Genomic DNA, 24,142 nt, shown 5'->3' on the forward strand with positions numbered 1-24,142 from the left:
TTTTTTCTTCCAGGAGGAGCAAGAGAATAAATATTTAATAATTAATAATGCTTCATTTTAATGCAATTTTTTTTATTCATATAAGTAATCTAATAATAGTACACCCCTTTTTCTTGTATTCAAAATTGACGAGATGTTTTGAAAGAACTACAATCTTTCAACTCTAGATTTTTATTATTTCTTTAAAGAATTTTTACACTTATGTCAGTCACATAGCATAAAACTTTAAGTTTTTACTTCTGGTGCTCCTTTACAGTGTTTTTTTATCTTCTGTTTTTGTGTAACTAATTGCTTTCGTGTAAAGGGAATAAAACATGTTGGATGTGCTGTTAGAGGAAATTAATCAACATTTAGCGGACGGCAGTGACTTACATTGTTATATTGTCTACTTTGTTACAGATATATTATCGTCTGTCACATTATATTCTTTAACCAGAAAACAAAAACCTGTATTGAAAAAAAAATATATAGTAGTTTTAGTAGTTTAGGAGGGATTTTGTGCACTTTGGCAACCCTGTCTGATCTCCTCTGCATGTGGGTGTTTAAGAGGAAGCCGCCTGCACTCTGTTTATCTTCAACACGCTTCATTAATACTTCACTGACACCCTTTGGACCAGCACAAGCCAATGCATGATGATTAAATAGATCAGATATCGTCTGATCTCCAGTTCGGACTGTATGATCCTGATCATTGGCTGTAACGATAATATCCATGCTATGGGTGTTCAAGGTCCGCCTTTAAACTGCCCGATGGACCATCAGTTTAAAATGTGGTGTTTTTCCATCTTTAATTAATCACTGAGATCAGGTGAGTAACGTACATTTAACAAACTTGAATCAGAAAATCACTCGTTAACCTAGCTGTCACCCGTGCTGCTAGAGTCAGCTAGCGGGGAGCGTCCTAAATCACGTACAAGTAAACTAAGTAGGGCGCTAGACGCTTTCCCTTGATTATGTCGTGGATCATTGGAAGTGCGCATATATAGGACGCACGCGCTATTTAGAATTCAGTAGAATTGTTATGGTTCCATGGTCACGTCCTAAACCGCCTAGTGCTGCACTTAACAGTGAGTCAGAATGTTATTTCGTGCGCTCTATTTGAAGCAATGATACAGTGCAGTATTATGTGATTTAGGACACGACCCGAGTTAGTTCCAGCAAACGCCATAATTAGCCGTTAGCTCGCTGTGACAGGTGAAAAATGTTTATAAGTAAGTTGTGATATTTAGCTCATTATTTTCGACTTTAACGATTGCAATGAAACCCCTTCATAGTTAGTATTTCTCTGAACTCATACAAATACGATTTTTTTCACAGAACAGTGTCGCCTGACTGAAAAATTAGCCAGCATTAGCTGTCTGAGAGGAAGCCTGTCCAAAAATATACCTGCGTAAAACAAAAAATTGGTTAAAACAAATAATCTTACATAAATTCTTTAACATATGCAGATTTTTTTAACGTTATTTGTTCGTTTTCTTACATAAAAAATAAACTAGACGTTATACGCAATTTAACCTATTGATTTCGTATTTGTTGTCAAATTGTTCCTTAAATCAATAGTATAAATTTGTTAATGTTTAAACTTTGGGATTTTTGAGGAGACTAAAATTCGTAATCCTAATTTTACACACATATACTTTACGAAGAGTCGACTTTTGAATCGGCTCTTTTTTTTGTCACCTTTGAGAGCCGACTCCTAAATATGAACCGTTTTTTATATATATATATATATATGAGTTTATTGAATGTAGAAAACATATACATAAATAAATATACATATATATTAGAGAAAGAGATCATTTATTAATGTTTTATACATTTAATACATTCTCATTGTTTAAAATATTCAGAGCAGAAATGTTACGTTTGGGAGCCGAATGAGTCGACTCTTATTGGTGAGCCGAGTCAGATGACTCAGTGAAATGAACCGAAGCTCTCATCGCTCTCTGCTGCAGTGTGAACGTCTGCATGTCTGTCAGCGCCACTTGACGTGATCACGTGACCCCCCTCGCCTGTCTCCAGCCCTGTTGAAGCGACCATTCCCAATAGCTGACATTTAACACGTGTGTGTTCGCATTGTTTTCTGTTTCTGTTCCAGGATTAGGTTGGGTCTGAGTCTGCACCATGCCTGGTAAGCTGAAGGCGAAGATCATGGCGGGCCGACACCTGCCTGTCATGGACCGCGCCAGTGACCTCACCGATGCGTTTGTGGAGGTCAGATCACCCTCAGCGCGACACGCTGGGGGTTTATTCGGCTCTCCATGGGTGTTGTCTGATTCTTTTAGATATTTCTCAGGCATGAGACGCTCTAAATGACACCGGTGTTTATTCTGTTCCTCAGGTGAAGTTTGGAAACACGACGTTTAAGACAGACGTGTGCCCAAAGTCACTAAACCCACAGTGGAACTCTGAGTGGTTTAAGTTTGAGGTGAGGCAGAGCCAAGGCTCGATTGATTTATTTTTGATTAAATTGTGATTTTATTTAATTTTGACCTGTATTATTCTGTCTGTGTGTGTGCGTGTAGGTGGATGATGAGGATTTGCAGGATGAGCCGTTACAGATCACGGTTCTGGACCACGACACGTACAGTGCGAACGACGCCATAGGGAAGGTGTACATCGACATTGACCCGCTGCTCTGCAGTGAAGCCGCCACCGTCATCTCCGGCTGGTTTCCCATCTACGACACCATTCACGGTGCGTCATGCGAGTGCACTCTTGTGATGAAGTGAATCAGACACATGATGTGTTTTGGAAGCGCTTACTGTGATGCATGATACATTTTAAATACAAATAAATAAATAGTTGTTGTTGTTTGTACTGAACATTATCAGCTGTCACTCGTTTCTTCTTCTCTTTTAACAGTTTCTTAAATCTAATAATTGTGTAATAAACAGGAGGTGTGTAATTACTGTCCTTATTTCTGTTTACCCATTAACACTGTCTGTGTGTGTATGTGTGTGTGTAGGTATACGAGGAGAGATCAACGTGCTGGTTAAAGTCGATCTCTTCAACGACCTGAACCGTTTCAGACAGTCTTCCTGTGGAGTGAAGTTCTTCTGTAGTGAGTGTTTGTTTTCGCGCCCTCGTCCTCCTATGTTCTCCTCGAGTTCTGCTCTAACTCTGGGTTCCTCTTGCTCGTCCCCTCAGCTGCGTCCATTCCGCGGTGTTACCGCGCGGTCATGGTGCACGGCTTCGTGGAAGAGCTGGTGGTCAACGAGGACCCCGAGTACCAGTGGATTGACCGCATACGCACTCCGCGAGCGTCTAATGAGGCGCGGCAGAGACTCATCTCTCTCATGTCAGGTACACACACACACACACACACACACTCAATTGCCTCTAGTGACATAAGCTCCATTCCAATCATGGTATATGCCTTAGATATTAAAAAGAGCCCTGGTCATGTGACGCGGCACTTAAATAATAAAATAACACCTGGTCACAAGGTAAAATACACAGAATTGCATTTCTGGTATCTGAGGTGTGTGTGTGTGTGTGGTGTTTTGGTTCTCTGTGCAGGTGAGCTCCAGAGGAAGATTGGGCTGAAGGTGCTGGAGATGGGCGGGAACGCCGTAGTCGGATACCTGCAGTGTTTTGACCTGGAAGGAGAATCGGGTCTGGTTGTGCGTGCCATCGGTACCGCCTGCACGCTCGACAAAATCAGCAGCACACACGCGCCTGCGGGGGGCGCAAACCCCTCAAACTCCTCTCCATCAAAAGATTTAAAAGAGTGAGTGAGGGAGGCCAGGATAAGAGAAACCACACGCAGAGCTCATGCACTAGGACCTGCGCTGAGGTTCACGTTGTGTTCACACCCGGGCGGGGGCGGGGGGTAGGGGGTTATTATATCCTGATAGGTAACTTTTCCTTATATACACACATACACTTACACATGCACACCTATAAACACACCTATACATAAAACAGTAATATTATCGATCACCCAGTCAGAGGTACTCGGGCATTTCATCAATTATCCTAATCGTTAACATAAACGCGTCTCAAACTGACATGCAGGTTCAATAATTCATCGAGAAATATTCATGATACAGTGTTAGCTAAACATGCACATAAAAAACACAGCGGTTTAAACCCCGCCTCCATGCATAGGGATTGGCTCACCTTTCATACTCTGTGATGAGCTAACCAATCACAGACGAGACTGAATTATTGTAATGCAAAAGGCGGGATAACAAACCGAACCCTGCATAATCTTAACAGCACACAGAAGTAAACAAAAAAACAAACGAATAAATAAAATCCTAGATATAATTTTATACATTGTATAGCAATGGGAGGAACTATCGATTCTTTAAAAAAAAAAAAAAATCCTGGGAAAGTTTAAATAAACAATGTTTACATGCAGATTTTCTTAATATGTCGAGTCAGAAGAATGAAGATGTTTGGTGTAGACCGGGTCTGACGTTTAAAGCAGCTCTTGGTGTTTATATTCCACTCACCTGGTGTGAACACATCCGGAGGGAAACTCATCCCTGATTCCCCGACGCTCTGATACTCCTGTACCATGTGTTTATCATCATATGTGATGTTCTGCTTTATACGGAGAGATGTACAAAAAGTACATAACATCAGTGCGTCGGTTAAGCAGGGATGTGTATGAGCTTGTTTTGTGTGCGTGTGCGTGTGTGAGGGTTTGTTTATCTTATGAATATGTTTTTATCCTCAGCACACAAACACACCACACACCGAACCTCGTTCTTCTCCTGCATGCTCCCCCTCTTATCTGTCTCTCTTTCTCTCTCTCTCTCGCTCTCTCTGTCTGTCTGCCTGTTTTTCATGTCGGTCCTGCATCTGCATGCTTGCATCACATGTTTACTTTCAGGAAGCATCACAGATCCTGATGTACAAAGTTGTCTTGCTTATTATGCAGCATTTCTGTGAGTGTCTTGTGTTTTATGCGTGTTTCTTTGTGGCTTGCGATATAAGCGTCCGCTTGCTGCATTATGTTTGTTGTTGTTGTTGTTGGTGTCTGTGTGTGTGTGTGGATAATCTGCTGGTCTAAATAAAAAGAACTAGGAAAAATAATGTATTTTTTGCCAGAGGAGATATAAATTTCTCTTTACTCCTTTTTTAGAAAGAACTCCTGTGTCAGGTTGTGTCTGTCTGTCTCCCTCTCTCTCTCTCTCTCCGTGTTTGTTTGCCCTGCTGCGAGTGTGCATGTGTGTGTGTGTGTACGTGTTTTTTGTGTGTACACGTATGTTGTATGTGTTCTGTATGAAACGTGTGTGTGTGTATGCGTGTGTGTAGCTCTCCGCAGGCTGCTCCTTCTGCTCTCGGATGTCGCTCCACTCACAGCAGTCCGGTTCACACGGCGAGCAGCCGCCTCTCTCAGGGCTTCTCCGTTTCCGTGCCGACGCTGCTCTTCGCGGGTATGAAACACAGACACAGGAGCTCAGACGGTCCCAGAGCCAGGCAGTGTAGGCAGGTGACCCCTGCGTGACCTCAAATCCACCCCCACCCCACCCTTCACCACACCCCAATCCCATGACCCCCCTCCACAACCTCGCTTTCATTGGACCAGATGGCTGTGACATCACCAGGCCTCCCTTCTTCAGCTGCCAAAGCAACCTGTTGTTCGGCAGCTATGCCCCGCCCCTCGATACGTCAGTGACCAATCGGAGCGCTGCGTTCAGCTCGCTGTCACACAGTGTAGCTAGTCAGGTGTTTAGCGTGCCCCTGAGCGTGACGGAAGCTAATGTCAGCCATGTTATTGGAGGGTTGTGCTTTGGTTAGCTGAAACAAATGCTTTTTCTCATCTCATTGCTTTTTGCGTTATCGCATTTGTTTGATGTGTCTATGTTTTTACTTTTAGTGAATTGTTTTTGTTTGTTTGTTTGTTTGTTTGTTTGTTTGTTTGCTGTGCCTGGCTCTTTCTTTGCATTGCTGTTTCATCCCAGTGGCCTTTTTTTTCTTTTACATCATCACTCCACCCTCCTTTACCCCCCTCCCCCCGCTCAGTTGTCTCTCTCACTTTCATTAAGGAACCTTCAAAGGAACTCGTGTTTACATATAGTGTAAACATTCTGCTTTCAAATCAAACACAATTTGTTCTTATACATCTGAGTTTTAAACCCGAGACTAGAAGATTAAAACAATAAAAATCAGCTGGTTTTTGGGTTGTCAGTCTCCGCCTCCATGGTTCCTGGTCTACAGAATTGTATCAAATGTGCAGCAGCGACTAAAACCAGCCCAAAAATTTCAGCCTAGAGTTTCAAAAAGGTTCCTGTAGTGGAAATGGGCTTCATTATCCCTCTTCTTCACCTCACTCTCACACACGCGCACACGCGCGCACACACACACACACACACACACGGTCGCACTCCCTCTGTGCAGACGTGGTGTGAGATTGAGTCTCTTCCTCCTTGCTCTGACAGGGCGGTTTTTGGGGAGGAGGCCCCTGGTGTTCCGTTGTGTTCGGGACCCCCTACTCCATTGAGAGCCCAAACCTTCTCTTCCTTCTCCCCCTCCAAGTCCTACAGCCGCCAGTCCTCCTCCTCCGACACCGAGCTGAGCCTCACCCCCAAAACCGGTAAGACCACCCGATCTCCGGGATCAGCCCGCTTCTTCACACACGCTACAGAACCGCTGCAGGTCAGATCAGCGCAAAGAACACGCAACATATCACTCCGCTATAGAGGAACCGGTTATGGCTTGGCTTTTGGAGATCAGTTCGTCAGGTGATCAGTTTGATTCAGTAGCAGTGAGTCTCCTCACATTATTTGAGATCTGAACACAGGACATAAGGCCACCAGCATTCTGCTATAGAACAGCTCGTTAGAGATCATTTATTGGAGATCACGCTGCTAGAGATCAGAACGCTGGTGATCAGGCCACTGAAGACTAGTCCATTGACGATCAGGTTTGTGTAGATCAGGTCGTTGGAGATCAGTGGTTGACGACTGCTGTAGATCACTTTTTGGAGATCAGCACACTAAAAATCAAGTATTGGTTGAGTTTTTAATAAAGATCAGCTGGATGGTGTTTACTGATGATCAGCCCAGCTGAGAGATGAGGGTACAGATGATAAGATGTAAGAGATCAGCCGTGTGAGTTCTCCCGCTCCACAGAGAGCAAGCCGCAGTGTGCCTCCCGCATCACCCTCACATAACTTTTATGTTTTGATTATGTTAATCATGTGTTATTTATTTCAGTTTCCATCCCCATGCTGCTTATTTTGTATGTATGTGTGTGTGTGACGAGGTGTGTGTGTAACATTTAACCATCAAGTGTACATTACTTTGTGTTAACAGAGGAAAACTGCGGTGGAGAGGGACGTTCAGCACTGAATATATTATTATATATTATTATTAATATTTATATTCTTATTTGTATTATTATTATTATTGCAGGTTTTTTGATTTCATGGCTTTTCTTCATCAAACGCGTCGTCTTTTCCTCCTCCCCTTTTTCTCTCCTCCTTTATTCCCTCTGTGATTTCGTACTTCATTTCTGCCTCATGTTTGCTCCATTCTCATTGATCTTTTCATTCCTTATCGCCCTTTCTCCTCTCCTCCTCCTCCTCTTTTCTCTTCTTCTCTGTTTCTCTCAGCGAGGTTTTGTCTCTCTCCCAGTTCTCCCATCCTTAAGTCGAAATCTTCACCCATTCCCACCTCCAAAGTCCTGAGGAGTACGACTCCTCCCCCTCTCCACGTCAGCCAATCAGACACAGCCATGCTGAGAAAAAGCGTGTCGTTCAGTGAGAACATGCTACTGGTGGCATCCGGTAGGACACACCCACTTCTTGTTTGGACTCCACGTCCACAGGATGCATGCAACATGGCTGCTCTTAATCAGCTCTAACAGAAAGCGGCGCTTTTGTGTGCGGGAACGGAGTTAGCGAGCGTTACTCAGGGGGTGTGACTGGGGTGTGGCTGGAGTGTTGTTTAAAAGCATTTGTTTTAACTAACAGGAGCTCCCTCGCACGTATTTCCATAACTCCTCTCTCTCTCTCTCTCCCTCTCTCCCAACTCATTGTAGTGTAGTGCTAACCACCAAGTCAAAAAACGAGGACAACACACACACTCACATACACGTCTTGGATTTTAATGCTCACAATCAACATGTGCGTCACATGACGCTTTCAAAGGACAAGAAACTAGAATTCAGCTCAAGAGATGACGTGAACAGTTACCATGACAACAGTAAATGCACCTGCATCGACATTACCATGTTGAGTAAACACCAATTTTCATCCTTCTACATGGAGGACATCCCTGAATGATGTTGGTGCCGTTTCTTCGACATGAGCTCATATCCATTAGTGGCGATTAATATTTACACCGTAGCTGTAGTTTTTGGTACGCGGTGAAGTTATGATTAAAGTCAGGAGCGCCCTAATTAACTATTAGGTGTTTTATCTCATTGGTCCTTTTCACGTTTGCTAATCAACTTCAAAGGGTTAATTTATATAAAATGTAATTTCCAAATGCCGTTTCAGCTTTAGATTTTACACTACATGTCCTGCGCAAAATGGCTAAACTCAGGCTAATGATTTATGTATGTACAGTACGTGTATATATGAGGGGCGTTCAAGTCAAACTGGGAATTGTAATGAAATTTCAGTACAGCCATACAAGCCATTTCCACATGTTTGGGTGGATAAAGGAGTTCCTAGGAGGCCGGCGTTTCAGTTATAATATATATTATATATATATTAAATTTAAAGGGATCTTTTCCTTATTTTTTTGTTTCAGCGTAATTATGTACAACTAATGCCAAACTGTCACAAACTGTCTGAGGGTGCAATATTAACCTGTGAAGTCCCTCCCTCACCACCGCTGTCACATGCCACCTGGATCCGTGTCTTTAGGATCCGCGTGAAGCTCTGGATGTGTTAAACGTGAAGCTGTACAGAGCTTCGAGTCTCATTCTAACGTGTGTGTGTGTGTGAGTGTGTGCACATAATAACACATAAAGATAGTGTTCACTTTGTCTCGGATTTCTCCTCCCACTTCCTGTGCAGGTATGGGCAGCGGGGGAAGCGCTGGGAAGGAGGCGGGGTCTCTTAAAGCACTTCTGAGACAACAGACTCAATCAGGGTTGGAGCAGAGGGTACGAGCGAACGCTAACACACACTCTCACACTCACTCTCACACTCGCACTCATAACCATAACACATACAATAGACTAGTGCAAAAAATCAAAGTGTTTAAAGTAATGCTCCTCAGACGTCCTGTCTGCTGGTTAGTGGGCGTGTGATGTCTGGTTTAAAAAAGTATGACATCATCCTGTCTGTAATGAATAAAAACCATTAAGTGGTGTAAGTGGACTAAAACACTGTGTGTGTGTGTGTGTGTGTGTGTGTGTGTGTGTGTGTGTGTGTTTCTCTCAGGAGTTCCCGTTCTTTACATTGACGAGTTTCCCGCCCGGGTTCCTGCTCCATGTGGGCGGGGTCGTGAGCGCACGCTCAGTCAAGCTGCTGGATCGAATCCACAACCCTGGTGAGAGATCTCTCACACACTCTTTCACACACACACACACCCTCTCACACACTCTTTCTCACACACACACACACACACACCCTCTCACACACTCTCTCACACAAACACACACACACCCTCACACACACCCTCTCACACACTCTCTCACACAAACACACACACACACACACACTCACACACACACACACACTCACACACTCTCACACACACACACACACTCACACACTCTCTCACACACTCACTCTCACACACACACACACACACACCCTCTCACACACTCTTTCTCACACACACACAGACACACACACACACACACTCTCACACACTCTTTCTCACACACACACACACACACCCTCTCACACACTCTTTCTCACACACACACACACACACACACCCTCTCACACACTCTTTCTCCACACACACACACACCCTCTCACACACTCTTTCTCACACACACACACACACTCACACACACACACACACACACACACACACACCCTCTCACACACTCTTTCTCACAAACACACACACCCTCTCACACACTCTCTCACACAAACACACACCCTCTCACACACTCTCTCACACAAACACACACCCTCTCACACACTAATGTGTAGCACACCTGGACAAGCACACACATACAACAAACCCGGACACACACACACACCTGTGCAGACACACAACACCTAGACACACTTATCAGGTCTGGACACACACACAGATTCACACATGGAGTGCACAAAATACAGTAAATAACTACCTAAATGTGTGTGTGTGTGTGTGTGTGTGTGTGTGTGTGTGTGTGTAAGAGAGGCATGGGTTGACTGAAAGAGCTGCTCACACTCTCTTAAGTGTAGATGTGCTGATGTAGTGCCACTAAACTAGTGCTGCTGCATGCTTTACTATCTCTCTCTCTTTCTTTCTGTCTCTCTCTCTCTTTCTAACCCTAACCCTGTCTCTCTCTCTCTCCTGATGATAACTCTCTTGTCTGTCTTTGCAGTTCCTGTGGAGTGGTGTTGTCCAGTGTTGTGCTCTTGTTTGTAGTCTGTGTTTATTTTATTCTTTTTCCCCTTTCTCTTTCTCTCTCTCTCTCTCTCTCTCTGTTTCTCTCGACTCCTTTAACTCGTCTACTAATGTGGCGTTTTGACTCAGCCTTGGGTAACACCAGATCATACAAACTGCTAGACTGGAATAGTTTCACCGCAGGTACTACCTTACTCCCAGTCCTGCATTTACATACACACACAGCTCTTGGCAGCTCAGTTTGAACCCACACACACACACACACACACACACCCTTTTTTTCTCCAAAAAATGGCAGTTGAACTATTGCTTGTATACTGCATAGTATCAAATACTTTAGTCTTAAAGTATAAATTTAAGTATAATTTTAATACCGAGTCTGAACTAAGCTCCTGACGTGTTCATGTGTAACGTGCACTATATAGTAAACGTGTTCATGATCGTGACGTTTATCCTCTGCAAGTCCCGATTAATGCAAGCAAATCGATGCGTTGATTTAATGTCTGATTATTATTATTATTATTATTATTATTATTATTAATCATCAGTGCTCCTGAGTTCTGGATCCTGATTGGTCAGGAGGCGTTGATTAATTCTCTATAACACCAGTTCTGACCGTGGAGCAGGTTTATCCAACTGGTGTTCGAATTTGTGATGAAATGTCTGGTGAGTGATGGTGTAAAAGTGCAGAATCGATTAGATCTCATCTCTCTTCAAGCACAGTACAGTAATGAGACTCTTAGCTGCAGTAAAACATTTTATAGAAAGCGCACATATAGGAATGATGTGTGAAAAACTTTTTACCTTGATGGTGTCTAGTCACTAGTGAAACACTGGGATAAGAGCATTAATGCATCAGTGGATTATAGAGAGAAATAAAGTGTTTGTAGAGTTTTTTATCCTGCACGCTAATCAAAAGTCCCGCTTTGACTCGAACGCACCTCGTATTAATCCGCTCACTCTTTCTGATACTTTATCGTTTTATTTATGGGAATGTGTACAGCACAGGCTTTTTGATTTTAAACAAGTTAATAAATAAAAAAATCACTTGTGTAAAGCGTTCGCGTATTACGGATGTTTGTACAGATTATTGTAAACGTTGATTTATAAAAAAAAAAAAGTTTGGTTAAAATTGATCTGAAGTCAAATAAAAGATTTAGCCGTGTAAAATCTAGATAATTTATGTTCTTTTTTTTTTTTTTTTTTTTTTACAGAATTTATTAGCATGTGGTTTATTTTACATTTTATACATATTTCTCACACACTGATGACTGAAAAAAGGAATTTCACATTAGTGCAAAAAAACAAAAACACAATTCTCTGCATCCTCTGTTTTTTTTCCTCACTAATATGTGTTGCATGAGCTGCCATACGCTGTGCTTGGTGTGTGTGTGTGTGTGTGAGAGGAGGCCGCAGCATGCCTGTCCCGGTTCTGTTCCTGCACTTTGGCTGTTCGTCTCTGTCTGAATCTGCTTTGGCTGTTTCTCACCGGAGACCCACCTGTCTTGCCCGCCCCTCCCCTGTTACCCAGCATCCTTTACTCTCTAATTGCACATGGCCGGTGATGCAGCGTTACAGGCATGTGCGCCGTCCTGCTTCTCTCTCTCTCTCTCTCTCTCTCTCTCTCTCTCTCTCTCTCTCTCTTTCTGTCTGTCTGTGGGCCATAATAACTATGATAAGAGTAGTGATGATAAAGATAAGGACTGACCCGTGAGTGATTCTGGTTTACTGAATGCAGAAAGAGCGTCTGTGTGTGTGTGAGTGAGAGAGACAGTTTGAGAGCATGTGAGTTTATTTCAGAGGAATATACACTCACAAACCGCTTTATTAGGAACGCCTACACTCATTCAACAACACAAAGCCATACAGCTTCACTAAACATTCACATTAATCACCAGGATGTGTGAAGAGGACAGTTTATAAAGTTAAAAACATCCAGTGTCAGGACTGAGAGTCAGATTACTTCATGTGTCCTCGGCTTGGGGTTGAGACGCTTTCACAGGATATAAACTGGTGCGTTTGTTTTCACCACACCTTCTCACGGTGTCTGTGCAGAACAGATTAAATCTAATCTCTCTCTTTCTATTTTCCTGTAAGAAATATCTGAGTTGAAGGAGACAAGCTCAAGCACGCAGTTCCTCATGGATCGTGCATAAATATGTGCTCCTTCAGGGCATAATTGTCATAAACTGGTACAGGTGTTTACTGCGTCTGTGTTCACGCCTTCGGGGTTTTTTTTCTCTTCGTTAGCGATCATGCAGTGATGTCAAGTGGAGGTAAGGTGGGATGTTTAAAAGAAATAAAATTATAAAAATTGGCTTATGATTGATTGATTTATGGGCGGGGCTTCACAGGAGCACAGCTTGTGATGTCACTAAACAAACTCCATGACTGTAGACCAATCACGTCTGACATTAGAGGGCAGTGTTGCGTTATTTAAGGTACACTCAAAGGTTTACGGTCCCTACTAACGTAGCTAGCTAGCTTATTGTTATTGATGATGAAACGGCTGTTGTCATGGTAACATCAAATGGCGCAAATGAGGATTTAAATCGAGACGCAGATACCGAAAGCCGTCCTTTATCTCAAAGCTGAGTGAGTTCGTTATTGGGTCAGTGATGGTGAATTCTTGCAATATTATGCAGTTATATTGTTTGTGTTTGTAACTAATGTAACGCTGCAGAGATGTTCAGAGAATAAAGTCCTGTTTTCTGTGGGACTTCAGTAGAATCACAGACACGGGAACGAGTCGAGACCAGTCGGGAAAGTAAACGCTGAATTCTTTTCCTTCCTCGAACATCTCGGTTAAAGAGATAACACAAACGAGCGCAGAAAAACGTGTCACAGCCTGAAGCACAAACACTAATGCTCAATTAAATATTTGATTTATTTAATCTTAACTTTAATGTAAAAAAAAAAAAAAAAACAATGAATAAAAAGAGACATTAACTACAACCTGCACATACAGTCATCTTATTCTGGTTCACTGTTTGTTTGTTTGTTTGTTTGTTGGTTTGTTTATTTCCCCAAGTATATCTTTTATATTATTTAGGTATTTGGGTGTTTTTTCAAGTATATTGTTAATGTTTGTTTGTTTATTTTCCTGTATATTATTTATTTAATTATTTATTTATTTAATAATTTTTTCCCCAAGTGCATCCTTATTTTGTTTTTGTTTTCCCAAGTTTATTTTTTGTATCTTTCATTTGCTAGTTTATGTATTTTTGTTTATTTGTCCAAGTGTATTTTTTATTTATTTGTTTTTATTTTTTATTTTTTTGTTATTAGGTGTATTTTTCTTTGTTTATTTGTTTGTACTCACTTGCCATTGGTGTACTACAGTAAAAGGGGCGGAGTTATTTCTCTTAGATCTTTTATACACATCCCAAGTGGATGTGTATAAAACATGTGACACGATGTTAGATGTGAAAGTTTGCCCGTGTGGTTGACCTCGTCCCTGACCTTAGAGAACTAACAGGAATTGACGGTTGACAAAGTAACCAACATCACCATCATCACCATCACCATCATCATCATCATCATCATCGCCGTCACTGTGAGCGGCGTTCTCCTCCTGGTCTGTTGGGGTTTACTCCTGACTGCTCGCTCTCAAGAGCTCATGTCAAAGACAAACTCCTTCTCAGCCTCTGTGTGTGTGTGTGTGTGTGCGTGTGAGACAGAGAGAGCTTTGTCCATGGTATAAAGAGCAGAAGTGTGAGTTTGTGCTTGTGTGTGTTTCAGACGAGCCGGAGACACGAGACGCCTGGTGGGAGGAGATTCGACAGGAGATCAAGTCTCACGCTAAAGCTCTGGGCTGCCATGCAGTGGTGGGGTACAGCGAGTCCACCAGCATCTGGTAACTAACACACACACAGACTCAGTAACCATCTAAGCATTTTTATCTTCGCATCTTTTTTATATATATTTTTTTATGTTCATAAACTCCTTTATTCATGACATACCTGCACATACAGTAGAATGCAAATAAAGCTTTCATTGTGTGTGTGTGTGTATGCGCACAGCGAGGAGGTGTGTATTCTCTCAGCGTCGGGCACCGCGGCGATCCTCAGCTCCCGCTTCATGCAGGACGGCGCGCTGGACACGGACCACAGGTTGTCACGGCAACATGGCACAGAGAAGGGCGAGGGTGAGATGGGTAGTTCAGCCTCGTTAGGGTAGGTTAATCACATGACCCGTGCTGACGGACTCCTAACATCACTAAAACTTTACTAACGAGGCTGTATGTGTGTGTGTGTGGGAGGGTGGAGGCTTGGGGCAGCCTCACACACACTAACATGTTTAAAATCAAGGAGGAAAACAAAACGTGTGTGTGTGTGTGTGTGTGCGCTAGTCATTTTGAGGTCAGTCTTGGTTACTTTAGTTACTTCAATATAAAGTCAAAAATAAATACAAGCATATTTATTATTCATTAAAAACAGCATAATATATAAATATCACATATCATATGCATTACTGTACACTGTAATTCAATAATGTATAAAAAAAAATTTATCAGTTAAACATAATTAATTAATTGTTAATTACTATAAAATTTTGCTTTTAAACCATTTTTTTTCTTCATGTAATTTAAGTGCATTTTTCGTTGTTACAAACAAATTAAATATTTCTTTAGGACATTGATGAGGCTAAAAGGAGCGTGTGTGTGTGTTGTTTGTGTGTGTGTGTGTGTCTGTGTAACTCTGTGTATGTAATGGTGTTAATTATTTGTGTGTGTGTCAGGTTTGATGAAGTGGTCCCTCCTGCCTGTGGGTTTTGTCACATCCCGTATGACGAGTTGAACATGCCGTTTCCGGCTCAGCTCACGTACTGTCACTGCTGCCGCCGACACAAGGTCCCAGACGTGCTCTTCACCACCATAGACGTGCCGTCTGAAGCACACGTGACCGGCAAAGGCTGCCTTATACAGGCCAGGTACAACACACACACACACACACACACACACACACACACACACTTTATACCATTTATATTACAGTTAGAGAGTAGGTTTAGAGAGGTTATAGTTGCGATGGTGTTGCTAGGTTACTGCAGTGATGTTCCACTTAGTTGCTAAGGCGGTTGCTATACTAAGGTCGTTGATTGCTTGGGCGCTGCTAGGTGGCTGCTGAGATGTTCCTTCCATGTGGTTACTAGGGTGTTGCTAGCTGCTTGCTGCACAAATGTAAATTGTTGCTGCACTAATGTAGTTGGTTAGTTACAGCAGTCACCTAGCAGCACTCTAGGCGGTTGCTATACTAATGTAGTTGGTTGCTAGGGTGCTGCTAGGTGGCTGATGTGATTATCCACTTGGTTGCTAAGATGTTGCTAAGCAGTTGATATACTAACGTAGGTGGTTGCTAGGGTGTTGCTAGATGGTTGCTGCACTAACATAATTGGTTGCTAGGGTGTTTGTAGGTGATTGCTATGATGCTCATTCGGTTGCTGGATGATTGCTTTGCTAGCCTGCATGTTGCTAGTTGGTGCTATGCTAACTTTGTTCTGTGCTAGTGTTTTCTAAGTGGATCTTATACAGAGTCAGAGATATGAGTTTGTTTGCTATCACGACGCAGTGGCGACTGCGTGTTTATCAGACGTAGCAGCGCGGCTTGTCGTCAGTGCGCCCGCAGTGATAAACACTCAGATTTCTGAATATTGTATATGTTTGTGTCGGTATGTAAAGGTGACTCTGGGTCATAATCAAACGAGGTTGTTTTTGGTCGTTCCCTGTAACCCCCCTCCGTCTCCCCTTCGTCCCCAGGCTGTGTCGCCCTAAGAAGAAGGCTCAGGGCGAGGGGAACGCCACCGCCATCAGTAACCTGCTGCCCTTCCTGGAGTACGAGCTGCACACGCAGCTGATGAACAAGCTGAAGCTGCGAGGCATGAACACACTGTTCGGCCTGCGCATGCAGATCAGCGTGGGAGAGAACATGCTGCTCGGCCTGGCTGTGAGTACGGACGCAACGCTCACGTTCACGTGAAAGCTCGTGGGCGTCGCCATTTTTATTAATCTCTAATTACTGTAGGTTAAGCGGGTCTTTGATGTGTTACTGTTACCAGTTTTATAGTTTCAGTTTATATATTAAAACAAAAAATATATAAATAAAAAACAAACTATAAAAAATATGAAACATTTTATGACATGATTTTCATGTGTATAATTTAAATAAGATGGATATAACTAACAAAAAGAACATTGTAACATTTCCCTGTTTAATGATGTTTCCCTGATGTGTATTTGTGTGTGTGTGTGTGTGTGTGTATGTATAATGTGTGTGTGTGTGTGTGTATTGTAGTCAGCGACAGGTGTGTATCTGACAGCGCTTCCGAGTCCAGGAGGAATCCAGATCACAGGAAAGACCCCCAGTGACATCACATACGAACAACATCTCTCAAACATGCAAAAAAAAAAAAACGACACTATTGCCAAAAACAAAGATCTGTACGAGATTAACCCCCCGGTAAACACACACACACACTTTCTTACTCTCATACACACGCAAATGCTATGCGTGTGTGTGTGTGTGTGTCCCACCACTGACTCCTCTCTGATTGGTTTGTTTTTCAGGAGTTTGTTGAGGAGCTGATTGGCTCTCCCATCCCTGAGCCCCGGCAGCGCTCTCGCCTCTTCCGCTCGCACTCGGAGAGCTCGGACGAAGTGTCAGAGTTGGACCTGTCACACGGAAAGAAGGACGCTTTTGTCCTGGAGGTGAGACAGACAGGTCAACTGTAAAATGGGCAGTGACGGTTGATGGTCAGACTGGATGGGTTAGTCAGGTGGATGGACAAGCAGACAGATAATCAGTCAGACAAACGCACAGATAGACTGATAAACAGTAAGACAGATTCCCTCAGACGGTATGTCAGGTAGTCTGATACAGGTATGAAATCAGACAGACAGACAGATGCGAGATGGTCATTCAGTCAGACCAACAAAATAGACAGACATGCAGCCAGCGAGACAACCATAACGATAGCCATGATAGATAGATGATCAGATGAACATCAGACGGACATGAAAGTGTCAGTCATTGAGACTGTCAGTTGTGCAGACGGCGAGACACTCAGAGAGACAGAAATGAGCTGATGTGATCCTGTAATTATATTCATGGTGTGCGTTATATATGATAAGTTATGATGTCATATGTGCGTGTATGTAAACAGATCGATGATACAGACGCTTTTGAAGACATTCACTCCCTCCTCACAGACGCCCCGACACCTCCAGGTACCTCCGTCTCCTGTCCTCCTTTAAAACATCTTTCATTTTTTATATTTAAATGTATATAATTAGTAATGAGTGTATGAGGTCACAGTGCCTCAGAGTGAGCTGTGTGTGTTTATACACGGTGTGCGCTACGCTGTGAGTCCAGGCTTATTCTGGTTGTTTCTTCTCGCGTTACTGTGTGTGCCGTCTTCTCAGGGTTCTACAGCTGCAACACCGAAGTCATGCCTGGGATTTATAACTGGACTTCAAGTTTACAGGTCGGGTTTTTTTTTTTTTTATTATCACGGCAACGATGTGAGATGGTTTATCTATTAGCAGAGATTTGTCTGTAACTTTTGTCTTTTACATCCAGATGTTTACCTCAGTGAGAGTGTTCCGACTGAGCAGCATGAATCTGACCAATCAGAGCCTGAATAAGATCTTCAGCGATCTGTGTGAGAACCTGCTCAAGGTTAGAACCTCCTTGTCCCTTTTTTTTGTCACTGTGTAATGCTGCACTAATGCCATAGTGGATTATTTTAATGTGTGTGTGTGTGTGTGTGTGTCATGTAGAGTCTGTACTTTAAATTGCGCTCCATGGTGCCCTGCTGTCTCTGTCACGTGAACTTCACCGTTGCTGTGCCTGAGGATGAGCTCATACAGGTAACTTAACAGCACTGAAGGGGTACAAATGTACCTCTGTAGAGCAGGTGTGGTTTCTGTGCCAAATTGTCTGCTGTGGCTAAATTATGAAAATTTTATTTAAATTGCTAAAAACTAGCCAGAGGCGTCAGGACAGTATTCTGAAATCTCTCTACTGGTAAGTGATGTGGTAAAAATGAGAAAAAGAACTGATAAATAGACGTGTGTGTGTGTGTGTCAGGTGGCAGTGACGGCTGTGGCCATGAGCATTGATAAAGATCAGACACTGGAGAACGGCCGACAAAGCGGAGAGAAAACTCTTATTAAAGGTAAGAGAGTGTGTGTGTGTCTTGGCTCAGTGTTATCCTCGGGTCCATCTTCTGCTTTCACGCAAATGAGTAAATTTAATTTTTAAAAGCTAAATGTTAATGTACAGTAGTGATTAGGAGCGATAGTGATCAGTGATCTGTGATCAGGAGCGATGGTGATCAGTGATCGATTATTAGGAACAGTAGTATTTGTGTGGTGTGTGTGTGTGGTGTGTATTAGTGCACTTTACACAGCATGTTGGGTGGTTTGTCCCCTGGTTAACCCGTTAGCCGTGGCTAACCTGATCCCCGGTGCTGCTCGTTTGTCTCCTCGTCAGTTACAGAAAACGAAGAGCAGCTTCAGTTCCCTTTAGAGCTCCCTGCTGAATCCTCTTCCTCCTCCTCTTCCTCCAACCCTCCGAGCTCTGCCAAAGGTAAACCTTCACCTCCTCACCTCTCACCTCTACCCTTTGCCTCCTTGTTCACCCCTCTGAACACCTGTTTCCACAGAGGTACCTGAACCTGTAAGAAAACAATTAGATTCATCTCTCTGATATGAAACTGTTTATTTAGTAAACAGATAAAGTACCGACTGTGGAGCAGGAACTAAATGGGTACCTCTGGTGGAGGGATGCTGCTTAAGTATACATATCTATCAGCTTTAACAGTCCTGTTTAACACAGTGTGTGTGTGTGTGTGTTAGGTTTGACCGAGGTTTCAGGATCTCTCCCGAGTGCACGAGGTGAGTCTCTGTTTCGTTCTCAGTGTTTTGGGGTTTTTTGTTTTTTTTTCTTCTCCTTTTGTGTGAAACACACACTCCGGCATCAGGCGTTTTACACCTCTGTTCTTTTTTCTTTGTGTTTTTCTTTCTTTCTGTCTCTCTGTGTATCCCTGTGTTGTGTGTCTGTGTGATGTGGGGTGACGGCATGCGTTTGTCTACGGTTGTGTTTCCCTGTACTTTATGTACACCCTGTGTGTGTGTGTGTGTGTGTGTGTGTGTGTGTGTGTGTGTGTGTCCAGTCCCCTCAGTTGATTACAGTTCCTTTACAGACAGATGCAGTTCCTGGATAGAGCAGCTTAGACTGAAAGCTCAGACCATAAGACGAGGATCGATTAAAACAAGTAGGAGATCATTCACCCCTGCCTCGCCCCGGACCCGCCGTCTGGAGTGTTTGTTTATTTGTTTGTTTCTCCGAAATTTGGCCTGAATTATGCACGTCAAAGCATGCACTTCTCAAATCCTAATAATAGAGCATCACAAACATTAACTTAAGGCTGCTGTAAGCAATAAAAAAAAAAAATTAATTAATTATATTTCTTGTTGAAACAACTTAAAAGTGCAATAAGAGTTCTCTTACACACTAATAGCCATCAGTAAAATAAATACTTGAGTAAAAAAAAAAAATCTCTCTGCTTTATCCACGTTTAATAATCAGCATGTGAACAACAACAGAGGGGCTATAAGCATCTTTTTCTAAACACACTTTGACTAAAATTCTGATAGCCATCACTTAGATAAATACATATTTTATTAAGTAATGATAAAATAATTACTTAATAAATAAAAACAACTAAGGATATTATAAATAAATATTTTTTCAGGCTTTATTATCAGCATGTAAATAACTTTAAAGGTGCAATAAACACCTTTTTTTTCCAATCACACATTGTCAGGAATTCTGATACCCTTCACTAAGATTAATACACAGATGAAATAAATAATCTCTTTGTCCCTGGCTTTATAATCGCATAATCATTTTGATAGCTTACATACAAACTATAGCTGCTTCCTGATTGGTCAGGAATAAAAAATAAAAAAAGTGCATGACGTCACGTGGAACCTAAAAAAAAACTTTAGGAGTGCTAGTGCACAATGCTAATGAGTAATGTTTTTGTTTGTCTACAACATGGCCGACGTTGCTTACAGCTGCTTTAATGGAGGACCGGGCGAAGTGCATGAGCTTTAGTTCCTCTGTGTGTTAATGTGGACGGTGTGATGTTACGATGCGACGTACAGGCTTCATGTAGGAGCTGAACAGGCACCTGATGATCGTTAGTTAGAGTTAAAATCAACATGATTTGTTTGATTTGTTTTTATTTTTTAAGCATCAGATTTTTTAAGGACTTTTACCTAAAAATAATTAAGGCTTTAATCATTAACGAGGCAGCATTGAATCATTTCTAACACTGCATTAAAATGTCATGGATATGTCTGGGGAAATACAGAACACATCGGCGCACACACACACACACACACACACACACGCTTTGCTCTCTTTAAAGGCTCTCAGTCTTGTGTTTGTTTAAAAGTTCTGCCCTTGACAGTTAGGGTGCCTCTGAGAGCCATGTCCACTTTCTCTCTCTCTCTCTCTCTCTCTCTCTCTCTCTCTCTCTCTCTCTCTCTCTATCTCTCAGTGTCGTCTCTGGAGAAGTCGAGTCCGTTACCAGAAGGCCGCTCCCGCTCCCTGAGGTCGAGCCGGTCGTACCCCGGAGGTTCCGTCTCTGTGGTTAAAATGACGCCGCTGTCGTTTATTCCTGGAACCAAAATCATCAAATACCTCGGCATCATCAACATGTTCTTCATCAGAGAGACCACGTCACTGCGAGAGGTACGCACACTCACTCATATGTGTATATATATATATATATATATATATATATATATATATATATATATACACACACACACACACTTGTACACACACACACATACTCTCCTCCTGCATACACTCATTGTCTTATGGAAATATTGGTTTGGTTACAATACCAGTTCAAATTAACACAAAGTAAACTTTGTGTGTGTGTGTGTGTGTGTGTGTTTGTAGGAGGGTGGTGTGAGTGGATTCCTGCACTCGTTTATAGCGGAGGTCTTTGCTATGGTACGCGCACATGTCGCTGCTCTGGGGGGAAACGCCGTCGTCTCTTACAACATGAAGGAGTGTGTGTTCATGGAGAATCCCAACAAGAATCAGGTGTGTCTGTCTGTCTGTCTGTGTGTGTGTGTGTCTGTCTGTCTGTCTGTCTGTCTGTCTGTCTTCATGGACACTTACAAACTGTGTGTGTGTGTGTTGCAGGCTCAGTGTCTCATCAACGTGAGCGGAGATGCCGTGATTTTTGTGCGAGAGTCTGAGCTTGAGGCCACGCCTTCACAGCCACAGACGTCCTGCAGTGGAGAGACAACCTGAACGCGCGCGCACACACATGCACACACATTTTATTGATTAAACCAAGCCAAGAAGTGAGTTCCAAAGAATAGTGTGAGCCAAAAGTGTCGAGTTTTCCAGCCAATCCGCAGCGAGAGCGCAGACGAGACGTGAATGAGTTCAAATTTATTTCTGTAACGTAACGAGGTGAAAAACTCCGCCCGTCTGTCTGTCGTCTGTTTTGTGCACATTCCAGACGTTCCAAGGGAGCCAAGGCAGCTAAAGCTGAAATTATATGATGTGTATAATGTGTGTGTGTGCATGTGTGTAAAAAAATGTCCAACAGTGTCAACACTGAGCGCCATGTTTTATTCCTCACCTACTTCCTGTTTGCTGCATCATTATTAAAGGGGCAGTTTGTAAAGTTCAGCGCCCTCTGCTGCCTCTCAGGTGAACTGCATCATGATGAGACGAGTCGAATTCTTCCACCTGCTTTAAACCACACCTGCTTTATCAGAACAATTGGAATGCTAAGGGGGCGTGGCCAGAAATGTATATTTAAAAGTTAGAATTGTAAACACTTAAAAGAATTTTATCACATTAATACTATTCTAAATCCTAAAATTTATATGAGACATCCTTCATGTGATCATTTCATTAAAATGAAAATAAATAAAAAATGGCCAGATTTAAAATCATTTTTGTTAATCTTTAAAATTATTATAATTGTTCATTAATAGAGATTTAACAGAAAAAAATTGCTCGGCTGGGGGCGGAGCTTATTTTAGTGCCATAAAAAAGTTAAATTCCAGGGTTAAATATTGCATTTTTTTTAAGTTGTATTTAATAGGTTCAGTGTTGCACATACAGAAACACTCTCAGAACACATTAAATTTGCATTAAGTTTATTCTGGGGGCGGAGCCTAATGGGGCTTATACCAGTGGCAGAGCCTAATGGGCCCCAGAATTTACATTTTTAAATAATAAATGAATTAGAGAAATTAAATGCACATAATTAAATATTTACAGAGAAAGTTTTAAATAATTATTGCTGCATGTTTCATAAAGGAAGGAATATTTCATAAAACTGTATATGGGGGGAAAAATAAGATAATATTTGAGGACGGAGTTTATTTCAGGTGTTAATGCAACGCTTTACAAACTGCCCCTTTAACGTCTTCTGTGCGAATCTCGTGCTACTGATCTGATCATATGTTGATCTTTTTTCTTTTTTTTTTTTTCTAAAAATGCTGGAATTTAATTTTTATTTTTAAAGTATATTATTTTATGTCAGTCTGTTGTTTCTCTCCTGCGTGTGCAATGCCAGCTTCTCAGTTCAGTTCTCTGACGTCTGGGTGAGAGGAAGCCGACGCCTAGAGAAGACTTGAATGTACAGAATGGGAGGAAAGGAGAAAACCAGAGCGCTGATTTAATCCAATTTACAGCGTGATCAATCCTCTACAGATTATTATTATTATTATTGTTATTATTGTTTTTTGTTTTTTTTAGATTTCTACAGCGCGTGTGTGTATAAGGACAAATCAAATGTTGCACGATAATTAAATTATCCATGTTTATCAACCAGATGTGTGACAACGATTTTTGTTTAACTCATCGCTCTTTATTTTCGATGGATTAAATGAATAAAACACTGTGCGTGTTATACTGTCACAGGAAATGAATTAACCTCATGGCTTTGTGATGAAACAGAGTTACTGTTATTGTCTCCTTGCGGATGATTCTCCTAACAGCACATCTCTGGGTTGTATTTTTCTTACACACCACACACCCTGCTAATAATCATAATTTTGATTTATTTAAAAAGAACTCATCATATGTTCTTTTTTTTTCTAGTCTCGTCTTACTCATGTTCCTCGAAAATTAAACAGTTGCTGTTTAAGAGTTCTGCGACTAAATATATCTGAGGAGGCAGAGACCATCAGTGTAAGAGATTTTAATCATTAGCCTCGGAGTGTAAACTCGTCTGGTCAGCAGGACGTTGTAAACTCTAATCGCAGTAAAAAAAAAAAAAAAAAACGGCAGCTATTCGTCTTTAAAAAATATAAAACATATAGTAGAGTATAAATAATATGGTAGGCCTATATAAATACAATGTAAAGTGAGGTTAATTAATATAATTTCATTCAATTTTATTTAAATTTGCTTTTAACAATTGCTATTGTCGAAAATCAGCCTTACTGAATCAAAAGAAAATTATGGAAGTTTGTATGAAATGTGTAAAAATGTGTATAGATCAGAATGATTGGATCGTCCCTGATGAACAAGCCGAGGGTGACGGTGCTGAGGGAAAAACTCCCCGAGATGGTAATAAGAAGAAACCTTGAGAGGAACCAGACT

General features: G+C 41.9%; 1 protein-coding gene across 10 annotated transcripts; it reads left to right on the top strand.

Annotated features, from left to right (window-relative positions):
* The first annotated feature begins 529 nt into the window (after positions 1-529).
* c2cd5 (C2 calcium dependent domain containing 5) lies at positions 530-23,365 on the top strand. 10 transcript variants are annotated; one of them, XM_053500295.1, is made up of 29 exons: positions 530-808; positions 2,099-2,214; positions 2,342-2,428; positions 2,526-2,697; positions 2,969-3,064; positions 3,151-3,306; positions 3,523-3,733; positions 5,272-5,445; positions 6,399-6,553; positions 7,574-7,747; positions 8,987-9,075; positions 9,356-9,464; positions 14,229-14,343; positions 14,510-14,662; positions 15,228-15,419; positions 16,246-16,432; positions 16,781-16,945; positions 17,053-17,193; positions 17,649-17,712; positions 17,908-17,969; positions 18,065-18,163; positions 18,265-18,354; positions 18,575-18,662; positions 18,980-19,075; positions 19,345-19,383; positions 19,662-19,763; positions 21,057-21,250; positions 21,467-21,613; positions 21,716-23,365. In XM_053500295.1, exons 2-29 carry the CDS (start codon positions 2,125-2,127, stop codon positions 21,824-21,826), a joined length of 3,558 nt encoding a protein of 1,185 aa, XP_053356270.1. In that variant the 5' UTR covers positions 530-808; positions 2,099-2,124; the 3' UTR covers positions 21,827-23,365. The 10 variants fall into 10 exon arrangements, with proteins under 10 accessions (XP_053356270.1, XP_053356264.1, XP_053356267.1 ...); XM_053500289.1 differs by lacking the exons at positions 6,399-6,553; positions 7,574-7,747 and having other exon boundaries at positions 5,272-5,393; XM_053500292.1 differs by lacking the exons at positions 6,399-6,553; positions 7,574-7,747 and having other exon boundaries at positions 5,272-5,393; positions 14,510-14,599.
* The last annotated feature ends 777 nt before the right edge of the window (positions 23,366-24,142 follow it).

This window comes from Clarias gariepinus, chromosome 7 (genome assembly GCF_024256425.1).
Source record: "Clarias gariepinus isolate MV-2021 ecotype Netherlands chromosome 7, CGAR_prim_01v2, whole genome shotgun sequence".
Lineage (NCBI taxonomy): Eukaryota > Metazoa > Chordata > Actinopteri > Siluriformes > Clariidae > Clarias > Clarias gariepinus.

What these genes read in the sequence shown, in the direction of transcription:
- c2cd5 (XM_053500295.1), top strand. Translation starts at nt 2,125, where the DNA reads ATGCCTGGTAAGCTGAAGGCGAAGATCATGGCGGGCCGACACCTGCCT. An exon ending in CATCTACGACACCATTCACG is followed by an intron (nt 2,698 to 2,968) that starts GTGCGTCATGCG and finishes GTGTGTGTGTAG; the next exon opens with GTATACGAGGAGAGATCAAC. An exon ending in ACATGCTGCTCGGCCTGGCT is followed by an intron (nt 16,433 to 16,780) that starts GTGAGTACGGAC and finishes TGTGTATTGTAG; the next exon opens with TCAGCGACAGGTGTGTATCT.